We start from the raw sequence: 18,978 nt of genomic DNA, 5'->3' as shown, positions 1-18,978 counted from the left end.
CCTGCAGCTTGGTCAAACTCATGTTTGTAGCTTCGAGAACACTGTCCAACCATCTCGTCCTCTGTCGTCCCCTTCTCCTTGTGCCCTCCATCTTTCCCAACATCAGGGTCTTTTCCAGGGAGTCTTCTTTTCTCATGAGGTGGCCAAAGTCTTGGAGCCTCAGCTTCAGGATCTGTCCTTCCAGTGAGCACTCAGGGCTGATTTCCTTAAGAATGGATAGGTTTGATCTTCTTGCAGTCCATGGGACTCTCAAGAGTCTCCTCCAGCACCATAATTCAAAAGCATCAATTCTTTGGCGATCAGCCTTCTTTATGGTCCAGCTCTCACTTCCACAAAGACAACAGGCCCACCTGCCTAGGGCTATATTAGTGCCCAAGCACTGAAGGACCATGGCAGGTTCATGTGTACCTCTCATATTCCCTTCTAGCAATCTTCCAGATGTTGATGAGTAACTTGCATGATGCAGACAGACAGAAGACTGTGGGAAATGCTCATAGCTGTTTCATTCTTGCTGTGGCCACGTGTGCATGTGTAGATGTGGTGAAGAGGAATGGGGAAAACAAGGATCAGTTCAGACCCATGGGAATCTGTGCAGAGAAGATGAACCCTCCCACCCACATACTGCATTGCTGCCATAGTGCATTTGGTATCATCACTTCCCTAGGAACTCAAAATGCTTTTTATTTGTATTGTATAAAGGGCATGGTGGCATTTATCAGAGTAAACATCATAAGATGATACAATGTTTGCTTATTCTGGGCAGCACAGCAATTTATTCAGATGAATACGTTACCTTTGTCATGAGATTAAAATTAATAGAAACTCAATTACTGACCAGTAGAGGCTCTGCAAGATGAAGTGGCCAATTTGTAAAGTCTAATGCTCCATTAAGGAATAGAGAAAGATATTGGGAGGAAATGCATGCCTTGGTCAGGAGGAGTAATTTCCCTCCTGCTGATAAGCATGGCAGTCTTTTTAATGTGATGGATCTGAATGCTGTTGGGAGAAGAATAAATAGAATGAGGTTGTCTGGATGTCTTATTACAGTTTATGTGGGAGATGAAAAACAGTGTCTGGATATGAAATCAAAAGAGAATGTTATACGAGTAAGAATTTCTGCCCAAAGTCTGATGAATCAGTACCCACACCTGCAATTATGGTATAGCACACAGAGCATTGGTGCAGATGTTTGGGTCGGATGTTAGATGGTTGCTGCCAAACCGCAGGGAAAGAGAGGCAAACTAGAAAACGTGAACACTCTCCGCCCTTTTATGTGCTAACGGCTTTGTAAATCTCTACTGCATGGAATGATGGCTCTTGCAGGTGCACATAGTATGTTCCAACCCATTTCATCTGATGGACTGATTTCTCATCTGTGTCACTTTCATATGTCAATTGCTCACATCGTTCCCATTCCTCTTCTGCTTTAGAATACATATTTAAAGAAATGCATTTGCTCCCATGGAATATACTCAGAGTCGAGTAGTGATTTCATGCTCTTTATTTCAGCTCATAGGAACAGTGATTGACCCCCCCCCCAAAAAAAAACCACCTCAGGCTTTATATACATTATTTACACAAAGGGTCCCATGTGATTGGCTGACTCTGCTTCTCTCCTGGAGCCTGGTTGGTCTGCTCCTGCAGGCCAATCAGGTTGTTGCATTCCAGAATCCTACCGACCTGATAGGCTGATTAACTTCCTCCTGGGGCCTGATTGGTCTGCTCCTGCAGGCCATTCAGGTTGTTGCATTCTAGGATCCTAGCTACCTATTGTTCTAGCATCCAAGCTCAGTACATAACATCCCAACACACACATTTTGCACATTGTTAAATGCATTTTTGACATACTTTGCATTTGAACATTCAGGAAGTGGAAAAGCCAATGAACAGCTAAGCAGAGGGCGATTTAGGGCAGCACAATTAGTTCTATGCAGGGCATAACGACTTTGACGTCGTGAATTGAGAAGAATGGAAGGCAAGAGGAGGGGGGCACCAAATTTTGGCTTCGCATAGGGTGCAAAGTCTGACCCTGTGCTAAGTTCTCATTCAGGCAGGCGATACAGATCAGGTTGTTTCATATCAGAATTTGTAAAGGTCAAATTAACTAGCACCCCTACTACAATGGAGTGATCTTCTTCTTCAGCTCTTGAAGTTTGTGCCACATCACCCAAGCATTGTAGGACAGGGGTCATCAATGGAGAAGTTTGCTATGATCAGGTTGCTTGATAGGTATCATCCAAATGTAAAGGTGACTGATGTGCCTTTTAAAAAGAAAATTCCCCGTGTGAAAATTAGGAATGCAGTGTGAGAGATGTAGTGAACAGGTGGGTATTATATTTTTTTTAAAAGGATATCATTTGTAGTAAACAACCCTACAGTTTTCTAAAGAAGCAGCCTTTCTTCATGCAGGCATCCTTCTTATACTACAGTGGTACCTCGGGTTAAATACTTAATTCGTTCCGGAGGTCCGTACTTAACCTGAAACTGTTCTTAACCTGAAGCACCACTTTAGCTAATGGGGCCTCCTGCTGCCACCGCACCGCCGGAGCACGATTTCTGTTCTCAACCTGAAGCAAAGTTCTTAACTTGAAGCACTATTTCTGGGTTAGCGGAGTATGTAACCTGAAGCGTATGTAACCTGAAGCGTATGTAACCTGAGATACCACTGTATTAGGAAACTTACCCTTATCAACACATATTTGTGAATTGCCCTGACGAACATGTAAAAGCCAGTTATTAAATTATTTTATACAATTGACTGTCATCCAGTCATGGGAAGTAGTGTACACTCAGAGATGTTGTGTTTACTGTGTGTCTTTAGACCCATAGAAAAGCACGCTGCAACCCAAGGAGCCATTGAAATATACCACCTTTCCTGCCAGTGTGGCATTTTGCTATTTCTTATTATTCAAGTGTCTTGCCTTTCATTTCAACTATTGTCATGAAGCTAAGCCAGAAACCCAAGTGGTGCATGCCTTTCTCCATGATACTTCTATCCTTTCCCCCTCATCACTGGCTTTGTAGCATACACAACCATTGGTTGGCATTCTGTGGCCACTGAGTGTACATAGCCATTGCTGGGCATTTTTCGGGGTTCCCCCTCTCAGTTTTTTGCTAGCTGGTTTTGTGCTTCTGATTACTTTGGGGCTTTCCTGCTGACATTTCACTACTCATAGGAGGAACTTCAGCAAAGGCAGTTCTATCCATTGTCAGGCACATAGAAAATTTATTTGAATCAAAGCTCAGGAACTGGGCTAAGATACGGGCCATGGAAGTAATAATTATATTGAAAAAGGCTGCAGAACAATGGAAAAAGTCGCGTGAAAGTCTCAGGAATTGGAACGCAAAAATAAAGGTGATTTGGCAGTCAAAGCAGACGTCTCAGTGAAATCTAAATGACTGATGTTCCTCCTTTGATCTGCTCCCACCGTATTAAAAATATTAATCCAACTTCTTGAAAGAGGAACAATGTGACCATGTCACACCACAGGAATTCATCAGTTTACAGACATAGAATGCAGGCAGGGTTACTGGAATTAGATGCCTAAAGTTAGAAGCGAGATCTGTAATTGAATGAAGCTGATTTTCAAGAGTTTGGCACCCAGCCGCTTTCACTAAAAAAAATAAAAAATGTTGGCAACTGTGATTAGAGAGGCTCCACAGTGTGTGCTACTTAGCTCAGTTTCCTCATGTAGAAACCAGATTACCTAATTAGAACTAAATTCAGAGGGTGAAATCCTACGTTTGTGGCATACAGGCAGCTCAATGTTTGCTGCTGACTCCAGCAATCTCAGGGCCTCTTCACACCTTACAGATTTTAGGTGTACACCAACAATCTTTAAGGTGTACCCCTGAATGTGCAAAGTGTAAATGAAATATACTTATATTTGCAAACGTGCTTCATATCGGTACACAACCAAGGAGCTCTGATTGACTGCAGCTCCTTCTTAAGAGTTTGTTGCAGATGATTACAGGAGGTCATTGGGCCTTACATTTTATTTCCTGTTTATCTCATATTGTACTGCATGTGTGGTAGCGAAGCCTCACTGCTCAAAGTTCATGCCTTGGCCTGGGATGAAGGAGCCAGACATGGAATTGCATGTAAATAACTCCATAGCCTTCTCTGCTCATGGAAGCTGATCATCCGAGGTTCTGAACCACACACAGGCTCCCTTCTGCAGACATAACCCCTCAGATGTGTGAGAAGGATGATGGGTCCAAGCAACGGGAATGTGATGGAAGGTGGCAGTGAGCATGCTCCTGCTATTATTTATTTATTTATTTATTTAGTTAGTTAGTTACCGTATTTTTTGCTCTATAAGACTCACTTTTTCCCTCCTAAAAAGTAAGGGGAAATGTGTGTGCGTCTTATGGAGCGAATGCAGGCTGCGCAGCTATCCCAGAAGCCAGAACAGCAAGAGGGATTGCTGCTTTCACTGCACAGCAATGCCTCTTGCTGTTCTGGCTTCTGAGATTCAGAATATTTTTTTTTCTTGTTTTCCTCCTCCAAAAACTAGGTGCGTCTTGTGGTCTGGTGCGTCTTATAGAGCGAAAAATACGGTAGTTAGTTAGTTAGTTAGTTAGTGAATTTATATACTGCCCTATACCCAGAGGTCTCAGGGCAGTTCACATAAAAAGATCCTACTATATAAAATTAAAATAAAAACAAAAACAAAAGCCCAGTAATACATGCCCCCCCAAAAGAACCACATTTTAAAAGGATATGGGATGTTGATCAGGTCAACCCAAGGCCTGGTTAAAAGGAACATTTTTGCCTGGCACCTAAAGGTGTGTAATGAAGGCATCAGGCAAACTTCCCTGGGGAGAGCATTCCACAGGCAGGGAGCCACTGCAGAGAAGGCCCCGTTCTCGTGTTGCCACCCTCTGGACCTCTCGATGAGGAGGCAGACAAAGAAGGGCCTCAGAAGAAGAACTCAGGGTCTGGGTAGGTTCGTACGGAAAGAGGCGGTCCTTGAGGTATTGCGGTCCTTAGCCTGCTATCTCCCTCCTGTGCTTCAAATGGCATAGAGGAAGCGAGATCTGTAATTGAATGAAATTCAATTCTGGTGAAAACCAGAAAAACCAAACCCTATGTGTCTTTGCTCAGAAGTAGGGATAGAGGAATCTTACCAATTTCAGTTTCTCATTTCCCCCATCTTGAAAATATTTTCTCCACATTTCCACAGCAATTCATGGTTGCTTTTTTAAAAAAATGACCTCATTGAGATTTGTCAGCAGTTTAGTGTGAATTTATCCTAAAATGCACAATGGTGCCTACTTGAGAGGTGCCAGAACTGAGTTCCAGTGAGTTCCGGCTGAAAGAAAGCCCTGCTTATATGTAAGGCACTTTAGTTGGATACTATCCATAGGATCTGAACCTAGACCATGGGTAGGCAAACTAAGGCCCAGGAGCTGGATCCGGCCCAATCGCCTTCTAAATCCGGCCCGCAAACAGTCTGGGAATCAGCATATTACCGTATTTTTCACACCATAGGGCGCACCGGACCATAGGGCGCACCCAGTTTTTTGGGGGGGAAATAAAGGGGGGAAATTTATTTTTCCCCCCCAGGCGCGGGGCTGGGGCGGGGGAAGCTCGAGCTTCCCCTGACCCCAGCCCCCAAACAGGCAGCTCTCTGCAAGCCATGGGAGCGCTCCCACTGCTTGCTGAGATGTGTGCGAAGCCTGGACGTGCTGAGCTTTCGCTGAAGCCTGGAGAGTGAGAGGGGTTGGTGCGCACCGACCCCTCACGCTCTCCAGGCTTTGCGGACCTCTCCGCAAGTAGCGGGAGCACTCCCGCTGCTTGCGGAGAGTTGCCTGCATGCTGAAGCCTGCACGCGCTCAGCTCAGCACGTCCAGGCTTCAGCATGCAGGCAAGTCTCCGGAAGCAGCGGGAGCTCTCCCGCTGCTTGCGGAGAGGTCCGCAAAGCCTGGACGCGCTGAGCTCAGCGCGCGCAGGCTTCAGCATGCAGGCAACTCTCCGCAAGCAGCGGGAGTGCTCCCGCTGCTTGCGGAGAGGTCCGCAAAGCCTGGAGAGCGTGAGGGGTCGGTGCGCACCAACCCCTCTCACTCTCCAGGCTTCAGCGAAAGCCTGCATTCGCACCATAGGACGCACACACATTTCCCCCTCATTTTTGGAGGGGGAAAAGTGCGTCCTATGGTGCGAAAAATACGGTATGTAAAAACATAACATGAGTAGAATGTGTTCTTTTACTTAAAATTCATCTCTGGGTTATTTGTGGGGCACAGGAATTCTTTAATATATTTTTTTCAAAATATAGTCCAGCCCCCCCCCCACAAGGTCTGAGGGACAGTTGACCAGCCACCTGCTGAAAAAGTTTACTGACCCCTGTCCTAGACTGATTCCAGTGTTTTTACTACCCAATTTGATACCTTATGCTGAAATTATTCTCTCTCTCCTTTTCCAGGAGTACACCATAGATATCATTTTTGCCCAGACTTGGTATGACAGTCGCTTGAAATTTAACAGCACCATGAAAGTACTTATGCTAAATAGCAATATGGTTGGAAAAATTTGGATTCCAGACACTTTTTTCCGGAACTCAAGAAAATCAGATGCCCATTGGATCACAACTCCAAACCGCCTGCTTCGCATTTGGAGTGATGGACGTGTTTTATATACCCTAAGGTAGAGTTGTTAACCACCCACTGAGAATTTTCGGTTCTCTTTGCTGTTGTTTCCTGTTAATTGCTAATTTTGCATATTGCTCTGGAAAATTTAAAGTTACAGGATTTGCAGCCTAATCCTACTCATGTGTAGTAGAAGCAAGTCCTGCTCTTTTCAAGAAACATTACTTCAAAGACATGTGCATAGGGTTACAGTCGAAGAAAATCAACACTGCTAAGCAAAATTTCCTGCCTAGAGTTCAGAAAGAACTGCAGCAGCAGGGAGTGCCATTTTTTTTGCGGGGGGGGGGGGACTTAATTTTTGCAAATTTCATCAGCGAGGGGTCTTAAAATAAGGGTTTTTTTGGGGGGGGCGAGGAATTCAAATCTGCTATTATTTCTGTTATTGGACAACATTCAGCTTGGAAAGTCTATCTTTGATGAAGAAGCACATAAACTGCTTTTGGAAAACCAAAGAATTTTAATGTTGCTTTCTGAAAATGTCAAGTAATACACTTCCGCTGCCGCTAATAATAATTAATAATAATAATAATAATAACAATAACAACAACAACAACTGCAAGTACTTGGCAATTATTTTTAATTATTTCCATGCAATTTTGCACACATCTTACTTATCAAACAAAACTTAATTATATTAATTTAACCAAAATATATTTTGAATTCCCAAATCATGTCTACGGAGGAAGCTGCTTTAGCTGCAAATACGGAAAAGGAGCACTCTTCCTTGTCCTTCAGGAGGGAGGGACAAGAACCCGTAGCTCTCCCACCAGACTTCAGCCCAGGCCAATATGGCTAATAGCCACAAATTATGGGATTTGTAGTCCAGCAATGGGCCAGAGGCTCCCCACCCCTGGGTTTTAGGGTTTTCAGTCCTAATCGACAAAACTGCACCTAACATGCAGCTTTCATTAAGTCAGCAGACAAGCTGGTAAATTGAGTTCTTAAATTGAGCACGTAGCCCCATGGTTTCCAACTGCATTTTTGTGCACAGGGGACTTGCCCAAGGTGAGAGCATTCTGGAAAACAAAGCAAAGTTCAGATGTGAGCAAGTGTAGTAGCAATAAAAGGATCTGACAACCCTTTGGGCTGTTTGGCTCCCCAAGAATCTCTGGCACCCTCCCTTTCTCTATGGCATTCTGTCCATGGAAGGCTGGAGGGGAGAGCTGGCAATTCTCAAACCTGCTTCTTTTGTTGTCAGGCTGATAATTTGCTTATTTTGCTCCCCTAAGGCCAGCCAGTTGCTGTATCTTGTGCTGCCAAACTAAAGCAGGGGGGAGAGACATTCCTGTTCTAACGTTTCATTGGTATAAAAGAGTGTACTTTGCAAAACACAGACCGGGAGTTAAGGGAGAAATAAGGAGAGTTGCTGACTGGGCCGCTACAAATAACAAACACACAGACAATTTTAAACTCTGAATTTAAAGGCCTTCCCTGAGGGGCTGGAATGGGTTTTTTAGATGGTAATGCATTAGCAGCTAGTTGCTATGAGTAGAGTGGGTTGCACTCACCTCAGCCATAGCCCATTCTCTCTCCAACTGGGAGTAATGTAACCCATTCCCCCCTCAATATAAATAAGTCAGTGCCTCTGTCTTGTCACTGCTTGTTTACCCCAGTGTCCTTTCTGGCCAGAAAAGAACTGATCTGTTGCATGTACATTCCCTGTTGTTTGTCCCCGCCATTCTTTCCTTGTGTGCTGGTCCCGTGGGTTTCCGTGAGGCATGGTCTGAGGCCAGTACGAGGTCGAGGGTGCAGTATTGAGGCCGTCCGTCAAAGCTGAAGCTGGGTTCAAGGCAGGGAGTCGGGCGAGGTCAGGAGATCCGGCAGGACAGGGTTCAGGCAGAAACTGGCTACCAACAATGTTGCTCCCACAACTTGGGACTGGGGCTGGCTGGCTTTTATCTGCCCCGAGGCACAGGGCGGCCCCGATCCACAGGTGACTCGCCTCTCCTGGCCTGGAGCCGAGCACTCCTCCTGCAGGAACTTAGTTCCCTCCACCTCTCTGCCCTGAGCCTCTGCAGCTCAGGAGAGGCTGGAGGGTTACCAGACCCAGAGGCAACCTCAGCTTCCTCTGACGGGGCTGAGAGTGGAGCACCTGCAGGCAATGGGTCCTCCATCACCTCAGGAGCCAGAGCAGACTCAGCTGGTGCCTGCACCTGAGCATCCAGCACAGGTGAGGACCCTTCAGGCTCAAGCCCCAGCCCCGGCTCAGCTGGTTCTGGAGGCAGGGAATCCTGTGCAGGCTGGGATTCCTCAGGTTCAGCCTCTGAGTCCGAATCCCAGGCCATCACACCTTGCGATTGGTAACACCAGCTAGGCACCTCAGAGCCAAGTTGTTTACATGCCTGTAGAGGGTCATGACTGGCACCTGCAACCAATCCGCATTTTAAATTCTCTGGCCATGGGCCTGTTGCACACCTGCATGGTTTGACCGACTTGCAGGACTCACTTTTGCGCAGGTCTGTGGCGCATTTCTGCGCAGAGACAACAGGCTCCAGGGAGCCATTGAGAGATCCCTCAAAGGCAGTGGCAGAGCACTCACTGCTGGCACCCAGGGCGGGGGGCGTGGATGCCAGGGTGCATGTGGTGTGCCTTCAAAGTGACCCCCACCCCCTGTAGCTAAATGGGGCCACACTGAGCCACCTGCTAAAAGGGGAAGAAACCCCTTCTGCATTCACTGCTTGGATTTCTCCTACACACACAGTAGGCCTTTAAAGCACCTTCAAGGCACATTCTTCCCCTCAAGGAATTCTGGGCACTGCGGTTTGTTAAGGATTGCTAGGAATTGTAGCTCTGTGAGGGTGCCTACAGTACCCTGTACAGTGGTACCTCGGGTTAAGTACTTAATTCGTTCCGGAGGTCCGTTCTTAACCTGAAACTGTTCTTAACCTGAAGCATCACTTTAGCTAATGGGGCCTCCTGCTGCCACCGTGCCGCCGGAGCCCGATTTCTGTTCTTATCCTGAAGCAAAGTTCTTAACCTGATGCACTATTTCTGGGTTAGCGGAGTGTGTAACCTGAAGCGTATGTAGCCCAAGGTACCACTGTATTATGGTTACCAGATTTTTTTCAGTGAATCTGGGGACACTTTTTTTTTTGTGAAGCTGAGTAGCAACAGGGAGTCAGTAATGGGGATGGTGAGGCAAAAGACCCTGGGCCCAAACACACATGCATATTGTATAAAGGTGCAAAGCCCTTCTTTCACACCCTGTGAAACATAAATGCACAGTTTTTTAAAAAACTGGGCAACGGCGCGCCGTGCGCCCGTGACTCCCGAGCCTTCCCCGATCTCCTTCCCACTTCCCCCTTTGTTTTGACAGATCAGGGGAGGCTCAGGAGTCACAGGTGGGTGGCTGTGGTTCAGGAAAAATGGCGGGTGTCACGGCAGTGAGCAGCTCCTGAAGACAGCCAGAGCCAACTGCACTACCAGGCTGGCTCCAGGCTGCTGAGGCTGCCACTGCCGCGCTTCCTGGGGACAGATTTGCGAATCTGGGGACATTCCGGGGACGGAATTTGTCCAGGGACAGATTTGCAAATCCTGGGACTGTCCCCGGGAACCGGGGACGTCTGATAACCCTACTCTGTATTCTCGGGGGAGCAGGGAGAGATGTGTTTCAAATGTGCTATAAAGGTATACTGGGGACGTGGGTGGCGCTGTGGGTTAAACCACAGAGTCTAGGACTTGCTGATCAGAATGTCAGCGGTTTGAATCCCCTTGACGGGGTGAGCTCCCGTTGCTCGGTCCCTGCTCCTGCCAACCTAGCAGTTCGAAAGCACGTCAAAGTGCAAGTAGATAAATAGGTACCGCTCCGGCGGGAAGGTAAACGGCGTTTCCGTGCGCTGCTCTGGTTCGCCAGAAGCGGCTTAGTCATGCTGGCCACATGACCCGGAAGCTGTACGCCGGCTCCCTTGGCCAATAAAGCGAGATGAGCGCCGCAACCCCAGAGTCGGCCACGACTGGACCTAATGGTCAGGGGTCCCTTTACCTTTACCTTTACATAAAGGTATACCGTGTAGACAGCCTTCAGTTGCTGGGCTTGCAAACTCTGCATCCTTTAGGAGAAGGCCCCCCATTGCACCTTGCAGCCAGGGCAACATTTCTTCCAGGTAAAGGATGTGCAGTGGTGGCAGTAGACCTGGGACATAGGCGACAATCCCATAGCTGGCTGCTGCTCCTGATCCCAGACACTCACTTACCAATGGGAGGAGACACCTTGTACCTTCTCTGCTTTGCCATGGCTTCCTTTCTCATCATGCAGCACAGAAACCCTGCTGTCTGCTCTTCGGCAAAGAGAGCCACCCAGCAAGGCTATTATCTATCACAGCTAATGTTTACTGGTGTAAGTCCATTTAAAACCTGTGAAACTCTCAATTAGTTATGTGTGCTGTGTCCATTCCCAACGCAGTAAAGTGTTGCAGCCTGGGAAACGACTTCTGGGACTGCGCAGAAGATGACAGTAGTGCCTCTTTAGGGTGGGAAGGTTTTGCCACTGAAGAGAAATGACTTTGACATCTTAGTTAAAGTGCCCAATTGTTTCCAGTTCGTTCTCTCACGCTTTTCTCCCCTTTCTAACCAGGTTGACGATTAATGCCGAATGTTATCTCCAGCTTCATAACTTTCCCATGGATGAGCATTCCTGCCCTCTGGAGTTTTCAAGCTGTAGGTGGTAAAGCATTTCATAGAATTCTTCTCATCTTAAATAGAGGCCCCGTGGATTAACAGGCTGTTCGGAGGGCTTTGTCGCACTTTCCACCAACTTAGGCTTGAAGTGTCGCGAGCACTTTTGGTATTGCGTATCACTTCTTTCCAGTTTAGGTGAAGCGACTCGCCTATGGGGAAATGGCATTGCACCTCAAGGCCACCAACAAGGGTGGAAACCTATTATGCAGATCCAGAGCTTTGATACACATGAGCCATAATCCCTGCTAAGGAAGTCTGTCAGGTTCGGGTTCTAATGCAGAAGAAATAAAGATTATTATACATGGCTCCAGGGTCTCCAGGAGATGCTAAGGATTGAAACAGCGACCTTCTGCATGCAGAAGCAGCTGCTCCAGCACTGAGTTTCTGCCCTTTTGCCATCATAGCTGTACCCACTGATCCTAAATTTATCAAGAATTTGTAGCTTCAGTGGTTTTCAGAATTATACCCAGTGTTATAAATGGCAATAAGCTTATAAAACTAATCTGCTCACAAGGACATAACACTGTCATGGGCAGAATGAAAAACAAACAAGCACCAGAGTACTACTACTACTACTACTACTACTACTAATTTATTATTTATACCCCGCCCATCTGGCTGGGCCTCCCCAGCCACTCTGGGTGGTTTCCATAGAAACCAAAAATACACTAAAATATCACACGTTAAAAACTTCCCTGAACAGGGCTGCCTTAAGATGTCTTCTGAATGTCAGGTAGTTGTTTATCGCTTTGACATCTGCTGGAAGGGCGTTCCACAGGGCGGGCACCACTACCGAGAAGGCCCTCTGCCTGGTTCCCTGTAGCTTTGCTTCTCGCAATGAGGGAACCGCCAGAAGGCCCTCGGCGCTGGACCTCAGCGTCCGGGCAGAACGATGGGGGTGGAGACGCTCCTTCAGGTATACTGGACCGAGGCCGTTTAGGGCTTTAAAGGTCAGCACCAACACTTTGAATTGTGCTCGGAAACGTACTGGTAGCCAATGTAGGTCTTTCAAGACTGGTGTTATATGTTCTCGGCGGCCGCCCCCAGTCACCAGTCTAGCTGCCGCATTCTGGATTAGTTGTAGTTTCTGAGTCACCTTCAAAGGTAGCCCCACGTAGAGCGCATTGCAGTAGTCCAAGCGGGAGATAACCAGAGCATGAACCACTCTTGCGAGGCAGTCCGCAGGCAGATAGGGTCTCAGCCTACGTACCAGATGGAGCTGGTAAACAGCTGCCCTGGACACAGATTTGACCTGTGCCTCCATGGACAGCTGTGAGTCCAAAATGACTCCCAGGCTGCGCACCTGGTCCTTCAGGGGCACAGTTACCCCATTCAGGACCAGGGAATCCTCCACACCTGCCCGCCTCCTGTCCCCCCAAAACAGTACTTCTGTCTTGTCAGGATTCAACCTCAATCTGTTAGCCGCCATCCATCCTCCAACCGCCTCCAGACACTCACACAGGACGTTCACCGCCTTCACTTAATCTAAACAGTTTCTTTCCAGTTCTTAAACTTAATTGGGGATAAAATGTAACCACTACGTATGTCTTTAAACTGTGATTTATTGCTGTCCTTTATTTTAGTCCTCCAGATTGGAAGTGCTTTCAGAATTCGTTCCCTTCAAAGACTCAGCTTATTCACACTTACTGTCCTCCACTCCATGTTCAAGCACCGCCCCCCCCCATGTAAATCAATACTTCCTTGTAGTATGCATAATTCTGATTTTCTTTTTTTATCACTTGCATACTTTATGCTGGTTTTACTAACTTCAGTAAATCATATTCAACAGCCCCTTTCAGCTTCCGAGATTTCAGCAGGCATTGCCTGTAAGACTTCCAAGAATATATTTTCAGGTCTAATAATGGAATCATGGTACACACACGGCCCTGAAATCTACTCAAATCTATTGCAAAGGGTGGTTAACTTCTTAATTGAAGGCTGTCTTCCATCACTCTTAGCAATAACTTGGAAAAGCCTCCTTATTTACCTCCACAAGCCGTTTACCCATTCGTGGAACTGGACTATTCTCTGAACGTTGTTCTGTAGTTATAGACAACATGCTAAAACATTCTGTATCTGCATTACACCACCCCTCACTGCTACAGCGTGCTTGATGTTTTGTACAAATGTTGTGCTACTATCTTCTAGATGGATATCCGAGGAATGAAATTATATACAAATGGAAAAAGTCCTCTGTGGAAGTGGCAGATCCCAAATACTGGAGATTGTATCAATTTGCATTTGTAGGCTTACGTAATACAACAGATATCTCCCATACACAGTCCGGTAAGGAAACAACCACATTTATTTAAACTAGATATTTTTGGACTATGGATGCAAGTAGACATTGTTTTCTGTTTCCCCCTGTTTTCATCACATGCAACACTGTTTCTGTCCCACTACAGCTCATCTTCTGTTAAAAACAGCACTATTGATCTCGATCTCTGCTGCAACGAAATCACATAACTTACACAATTGATGTAACTGATTATATAAATTGAGTTGTGATGTTATTCCACCTCGTTCACTGCAGTGTAAAGGAAACAAAAACGCTAAGGGCAAAGGAGGAAATATTGTTTGCAGACTGAAAACAACAACAACTAATACTGATTGTATTCACGGGATTGATTTCCATTCTGGATGTGAAATGAATAGGCAGACTTGGGCAGTTTCTACTCCTGTGTCCTTATTTGTCAGAATTCTCTGACATTCCTATTCTGGACTCATTTTTTGGTGGAAGATTTGTGTGTGTGTGTGTGTGTGTGTGTGTGTGTGTGTGTGTGTGTTTCCTACCTGTAACAACCTCAGAGTAATGTTTCAGACTCTGATATTTTCACTCATATACAGTGGTGCCTCGCAAGACGAAAATAATCCGTTCAGCGAGTCTCTTCGTCTAGCGGGTTTTTCGTCTTGCGAAGCAACCCTATTAGCGGCTTAGCGGATTAGCGCTATTAGTGGTTTAGCGGCTTAGCGGCTATTAAAGGCTTAGCGGCTTAGCGGCTAAAAGGCTATTAACGGCTTAGCGGCTATTAAAGGCTTAGCGGCTTAGCGGCTAAAAGGCTATTAGCGGCTTAGCGGCTATTAAAGGCTTAGCGGCTTAGCGGCTAAAAGGCTATTAGCGGCTTAGCGGCTTAGAAAAAGGGGGGGGGAGTGAAAAAAATTGCAAGACTCGCAAGAAGCAAGCAAGCCCATAGGGAAAATCGTCTTGCGAAGTGCATCGAAAAACGGAAAACCCTTTCGTCTAGTGGGTTTTTCGTCTTGCGAGGCATTCGTCTTGCGGGGCACCACTGTAGTAGAATGTGAAAATGAACCTTACTCAATCTTTTCCCCCCAGACCAAAGCAGCTCTGGCCATCACAGAGTGCACTTCCCTCATACCTGTGTCTAGTTCCCACACTGCAGAGTGTTTGCCCCTAAGCAGTCCCCTCCAGAGTCTTCCCATTGTGTGTCTCCAACCTTCCTCCATGGTGCTGTCTGCTGTGTTTGAGGAAGTAGCAAGAACCTGGGAGCAGTGTGCCATGCACAACACCCCACTCACCCACTGCAGGCACCTCCGTGCAGTCTGGGTGCATCTGTGTCTTATTGGGTCAACAGGGAGGAAGGATCCCACCTCATGGTACACCAAGTACACACCCTTTCACAGCGGGTTTGATATTATACTAACTAGAGAGTTACTGTCGACTTCTTTGTTAGAAGCCAAATAGGCGAAGATTTAGTAATTTATTTTTAATAACCTATGGTTTTATTGAGTTTCCATGATACAGAAAACAATGAACAGAACCCCCATCATTCCTAAGAACAACAAGAAAATAATTACAGTTTCCCTTCACCTCCCAGCTGCTCACTTTGACCTTCTGTGGCAATTAGAGCAAACATACAGTTCTCGACTTCTTTGGCTTCTCCTGGTCCACAGGCTCCCTGTCCACTGGTCTTCCATAAAACATTGAGGATATTTGATCAGAGAGCACTTCACCAGCAGCAAATTCCCATCCACATTATAAGGTGTTCTTTTGGTGGGAGAGTGGAAGAGATAACAAGAGATCACTTGCAGGATATAACTGACCGAATTTCTTTTCTTTTCCTTGCAGGGGATTACGTTGTCATGACGATTTTCTTTGTTCTGAGCAGGCGTATGGGGTATTTTACCATTCAGACGTACATTCCTTGCATATTGACAGTCGTCCTTTCCTGGGTCTCGTTCTGGATTAATAAAGATGCAGTGCCTGCAAGGACATCATTAGGTAGCTATTCTCTTTCCAACCCCATCTTCATGTACGCTCCTGTATGTGGTGGCATGCATTAAAAAAAAAAGTTTTTTAAAAACTATGCCCTCTCTTTGTGGCGTAGAAAAATTCATGAACAAGAAAAGAACTTTTCCAGTCTGCCCCTCCAACCCCCACCCCATTCCTCACCTTTTAAGAGAACCTGAACTCTTGGCTCAGCTCTAGTAAAGGTAAAGGGACCCCTGGCCGTTAGGTCCAGTCGCGGACAACTCTGGGGTTGCGGCGCTCATTTCGCTTTACAAGCCAAGGGAGCCTGCATGTGGCCAGCATGACTAAGCCGCTTCTGGCGAACCAGAGCAGCACACGGAAACGCCATTTACCTTCCCACCACAGTGGTACCTATTTATCTACTTGCACTTTGACGTGCTTTCGAACTGCTAGGTTGGCAGGAGCAGGGACCGAGCAACGGGAGCTCACCCTGTCGCGGGGATTTGAACCGCCGACCTTCTGATCGGCAAGCCCTAGGCTCTGTGGTTTAGACCACAGTGCCACCCGCGTCCCTCTCAGCTCTAGTAAAGATACACAAAGACTTCCCACAAAGGCATCCATCTGGTCTCATTTTAAAACAGGAACCATGCTGGCCATATGAGTAAGTCATAACTTGGAACATTTGGTGACAACTATATACCTTTAGGTACCAAACTCTGTGTTCTGTCCCCTGCTTTCACCCCATCTGAGCTCCCTTTGGACTTCCAAATTAAATAACTGAACGCAATAGTGATTTTAATTGTTAAATAGGTTGCTTTGTTGAGAAAACACCATGTGAACAGGGTCATCAGTCCTTTGTGCTGTTTGAGAAAATGGTAAATGGAGGAATAGGCAGACAAGAAAGGTGAAATCTATATTTAGCTGCATTTTGTTTTTCAGCCACAAAGCCTTCTATAGCAAAGCATGATTAAACCTGTTATTAAAATACCCTTAAAACAACAAATGTAAAGAATGAGCTAAAACCTATGCAGCAACTTTTTCTATAATGAACAAAATAGAAAAATTAGTGGGGTTAAAAAGTCTTAAGAGATATATGTAACCTTAAAACGTAAATATGAGTACTGCTTTGATTATTCTGAGAAGTACACAGAGTCTAATTGTGTGTGTGTGTGTGTGTGTGTGTGTGTGTGTGAGTGTGTAAAAGGATGCCTGCAGTAACAATGCTTTCATTTGCTTGCTTGCTTCTATTTCTATCCTGCTTTCCAGCCAGCAGGTTTGAAAAGTGCCTGACCAAAATAATCCAGTTAAAACACTAAAAATATGTAACCAAAACCAGAATTGGATCTATATTTTCATGAGTTTGCATCCTTGTAGAACCAAATTGTTACTGCCTTTGGTATTTACGTCACACAAATGTTTCCATAGCTTAATCATCTCTAGAATATTAACACCTAACAGCATACAGTCATACCTTGATTCTTGAACTTAATCTCTTCCGGAAGTCCGTTTGATTCCTGAAACCATTCGAAAACCAAGGTAAGGCTTCTGATTGGCTGCAAGAGCTTCCTGCACTCAAGTGGAAGCCGCGTTGGATGTTCAGCTTCCAAAAAATGTTCGAAAACTGGAACACTTACTTCCGGGTTGGTGGCATTCGGGAGCTGAATTTTTTGTCAACTCAGCCATTCGAGAACCAAGATATTACTGTAATCCTATGTGTGTCTACTTAGAAGTAAGCCCGACTGAGCTCCTAAGAACCTTAAGAAGAGCCCTGCTAGATCAAACCAAAGGTCTATCTAGTCCAGCACTCACAGTGGGGGTTATTCCCAGGTCAAGGGGGTATAGGGTTACAGCCTAAGCATTGTTGCGAGTTCTCTTGGTGAAACCATTTCTGTTATTATATTTATTTTTTAACAGGCATCACCACTGTGTTGACCATGACCACGCTGAGTACAATTGCAAGGAAGTCCCTTCCCAAGGTTTCCTACATAACAGCAATGGACCTTTTTGTCTCTGTGTGTTTCATTTTTGTGTTTGCTGCCCTGGTGGAGTATGGCACCTTGCATTATTTCACCAACAACAAAAAGGGGGCCAAAGAGAAAGACAAGAAATCAAAAAACAAGTCCTCAGTAAGTGTAAATAGCTAGAGAATTCTAGCATTTTTATCTCCTCGGTCCTAACGTTTGATTATGAAGGAAATGTTTCGGGAGCAAGGTTGCGGACCTGACATTTTAGCAAACAACAACACTGTGCTTTAAGGTTTACAGACAGCATCCTTGGGAATGCTTAAATAATGGTGTTGTAGGATAGTCTGAATTCAGCCTACGTCTTTAATTTGATACAATCCTTTGGTTGTATGATGCTGGATAATATCATAGCCAGAAATTCCATTCCGTGACCAAGCAGAAGGGAAGAGTTTAGCAGGAATAAAGGACAGGTACGTAGTCCCCCCAGGGACACGGGTGGCGCTGTGGGTAAAACCTCAGCGCCTAGGACTTGCCGATCGCATGGCCGGCGGTTCGAATCCCCGCGGCGGGGTGCGCTCCCGTCGTTCGGTCCCAGCGCCTGCCAACCTAGCAGTTTGAAAGCACCCCCGGGTGCAAGTAGATAAATAGGGACCGCTTACCAGCGGGAAGGTAAACGGTGTTCTGTGTGCTGCGCTGGCTCGCCAGATGCAGCTTGTCACGCTGGCCCCGTGACCCGGAAGTGTCTGCGGACAGCGCTGGCTCCCGGCCTCTAGAGTCAGATGAGCGCACAACCCTAGAGTCTGGCAAGACTGGCCCGTACGGGCAGGGGTACCTTTACCTTTACCTTACATAGTCCTCCCAGTTCTCATATTGCATGGGGAGTAGGAAAAATCGAGGTCAGATATACTCTAAGGCAGGGATGGGGAAACCTGTGGCCGTCCAGGTATTATTGGACTCCAACTCCCATAATTCTGGCTGGGGTTCGCAGGAGTGAAACACAACAACCAAAGGGCTGCATGTTCCCCAACCATGCCCTAATGGGATCTCTTCACACCCAGGATGGATTGTGCCAAGCACTCTGTACCATAAAGCTGAGTGAAAGTGGACTCCCAAATTCTACATCCTTAATTGCAAGGATGGGGGTGGTTGGGGCCAAGCCCATTACTTTCTTCTGTAACATTAAAACAGTTAAAAAAAACTTTATTACAGTGGTGCCTCGCAAGACGAAATTAATCTGTTCTGCGAGTCTCTTCATCTTGCGGTTTTTTCATCTTGTGAAGCACGGCTATTAGCGGCCTAGCGGCTATTAGCGGCTTAGCGGCTATTAACAGCTTAGCGGCTATTAGCGGCTTAGCAGCTTTAAGAAAAAGGAAACAAACTCGCAAGAACTCGCAAGACGTTTCGTCTTGCGAAGCAAGCCCATAGGGAAATTTGTCTTGCGGAACAACTCAAAAAACGGAAAACCCTTTCGTCTAGCGA

General features: G+C 46.2%; 1 protein-coding gene across 1 annotated transcript in view; it reads left to right on the top strand.

The window, feature by feature from the left end:
- GABRG1 (gamma-aminobutyric acid type A receptor subunit gamma1) overlaps window positions 1–18,978 on the top strand; it is a 71,597-nt gene that overhangs the window by 41,591 nt on the left and 11,028 nt on the right. The window contains exons 4-8 of the mRNA XM_028744256.2: window positions 6,426–6,646; window positions 11,222–11,304; window positions 13,474–13,611; window positions 15,413–15,565; window positions 17,450–17,661. Coding sequence (XP_028600089.1) covers window positions 6,426–6,646; window positions 11,222–11,304; window positions 13,474–13,611; window positions 15,413–15,565; window positions 17,450–17,661 — 807 coding nt within the window. The remainder of the gene's footprint in view (window positions 1–6,425; window positions 6,647–11,221; window positions 11,305–13,473; window positions 13,612–15,412; window positions 15,566–17,449; window positions 17,662–18,978) is intronic.

This window comes from Podarcis muralis, chromosome 9 (assembly GCF_964188315.1).
Source record: "Podarcis muralis chromosome 9, rPodMur119.hap1.1, whole genome shotgun sequence".
NCBI lineage: Eukaryota > Metazoa > Chordata > Lepidosauria > Squamata > Lacertidae > Podarcis > Podarcis muralis.
The sequence above is the reverse complement of the archived record's forward strand: the minus strand, read 5'-3'. Positions and strand labels throughout refer to the sequence as shown.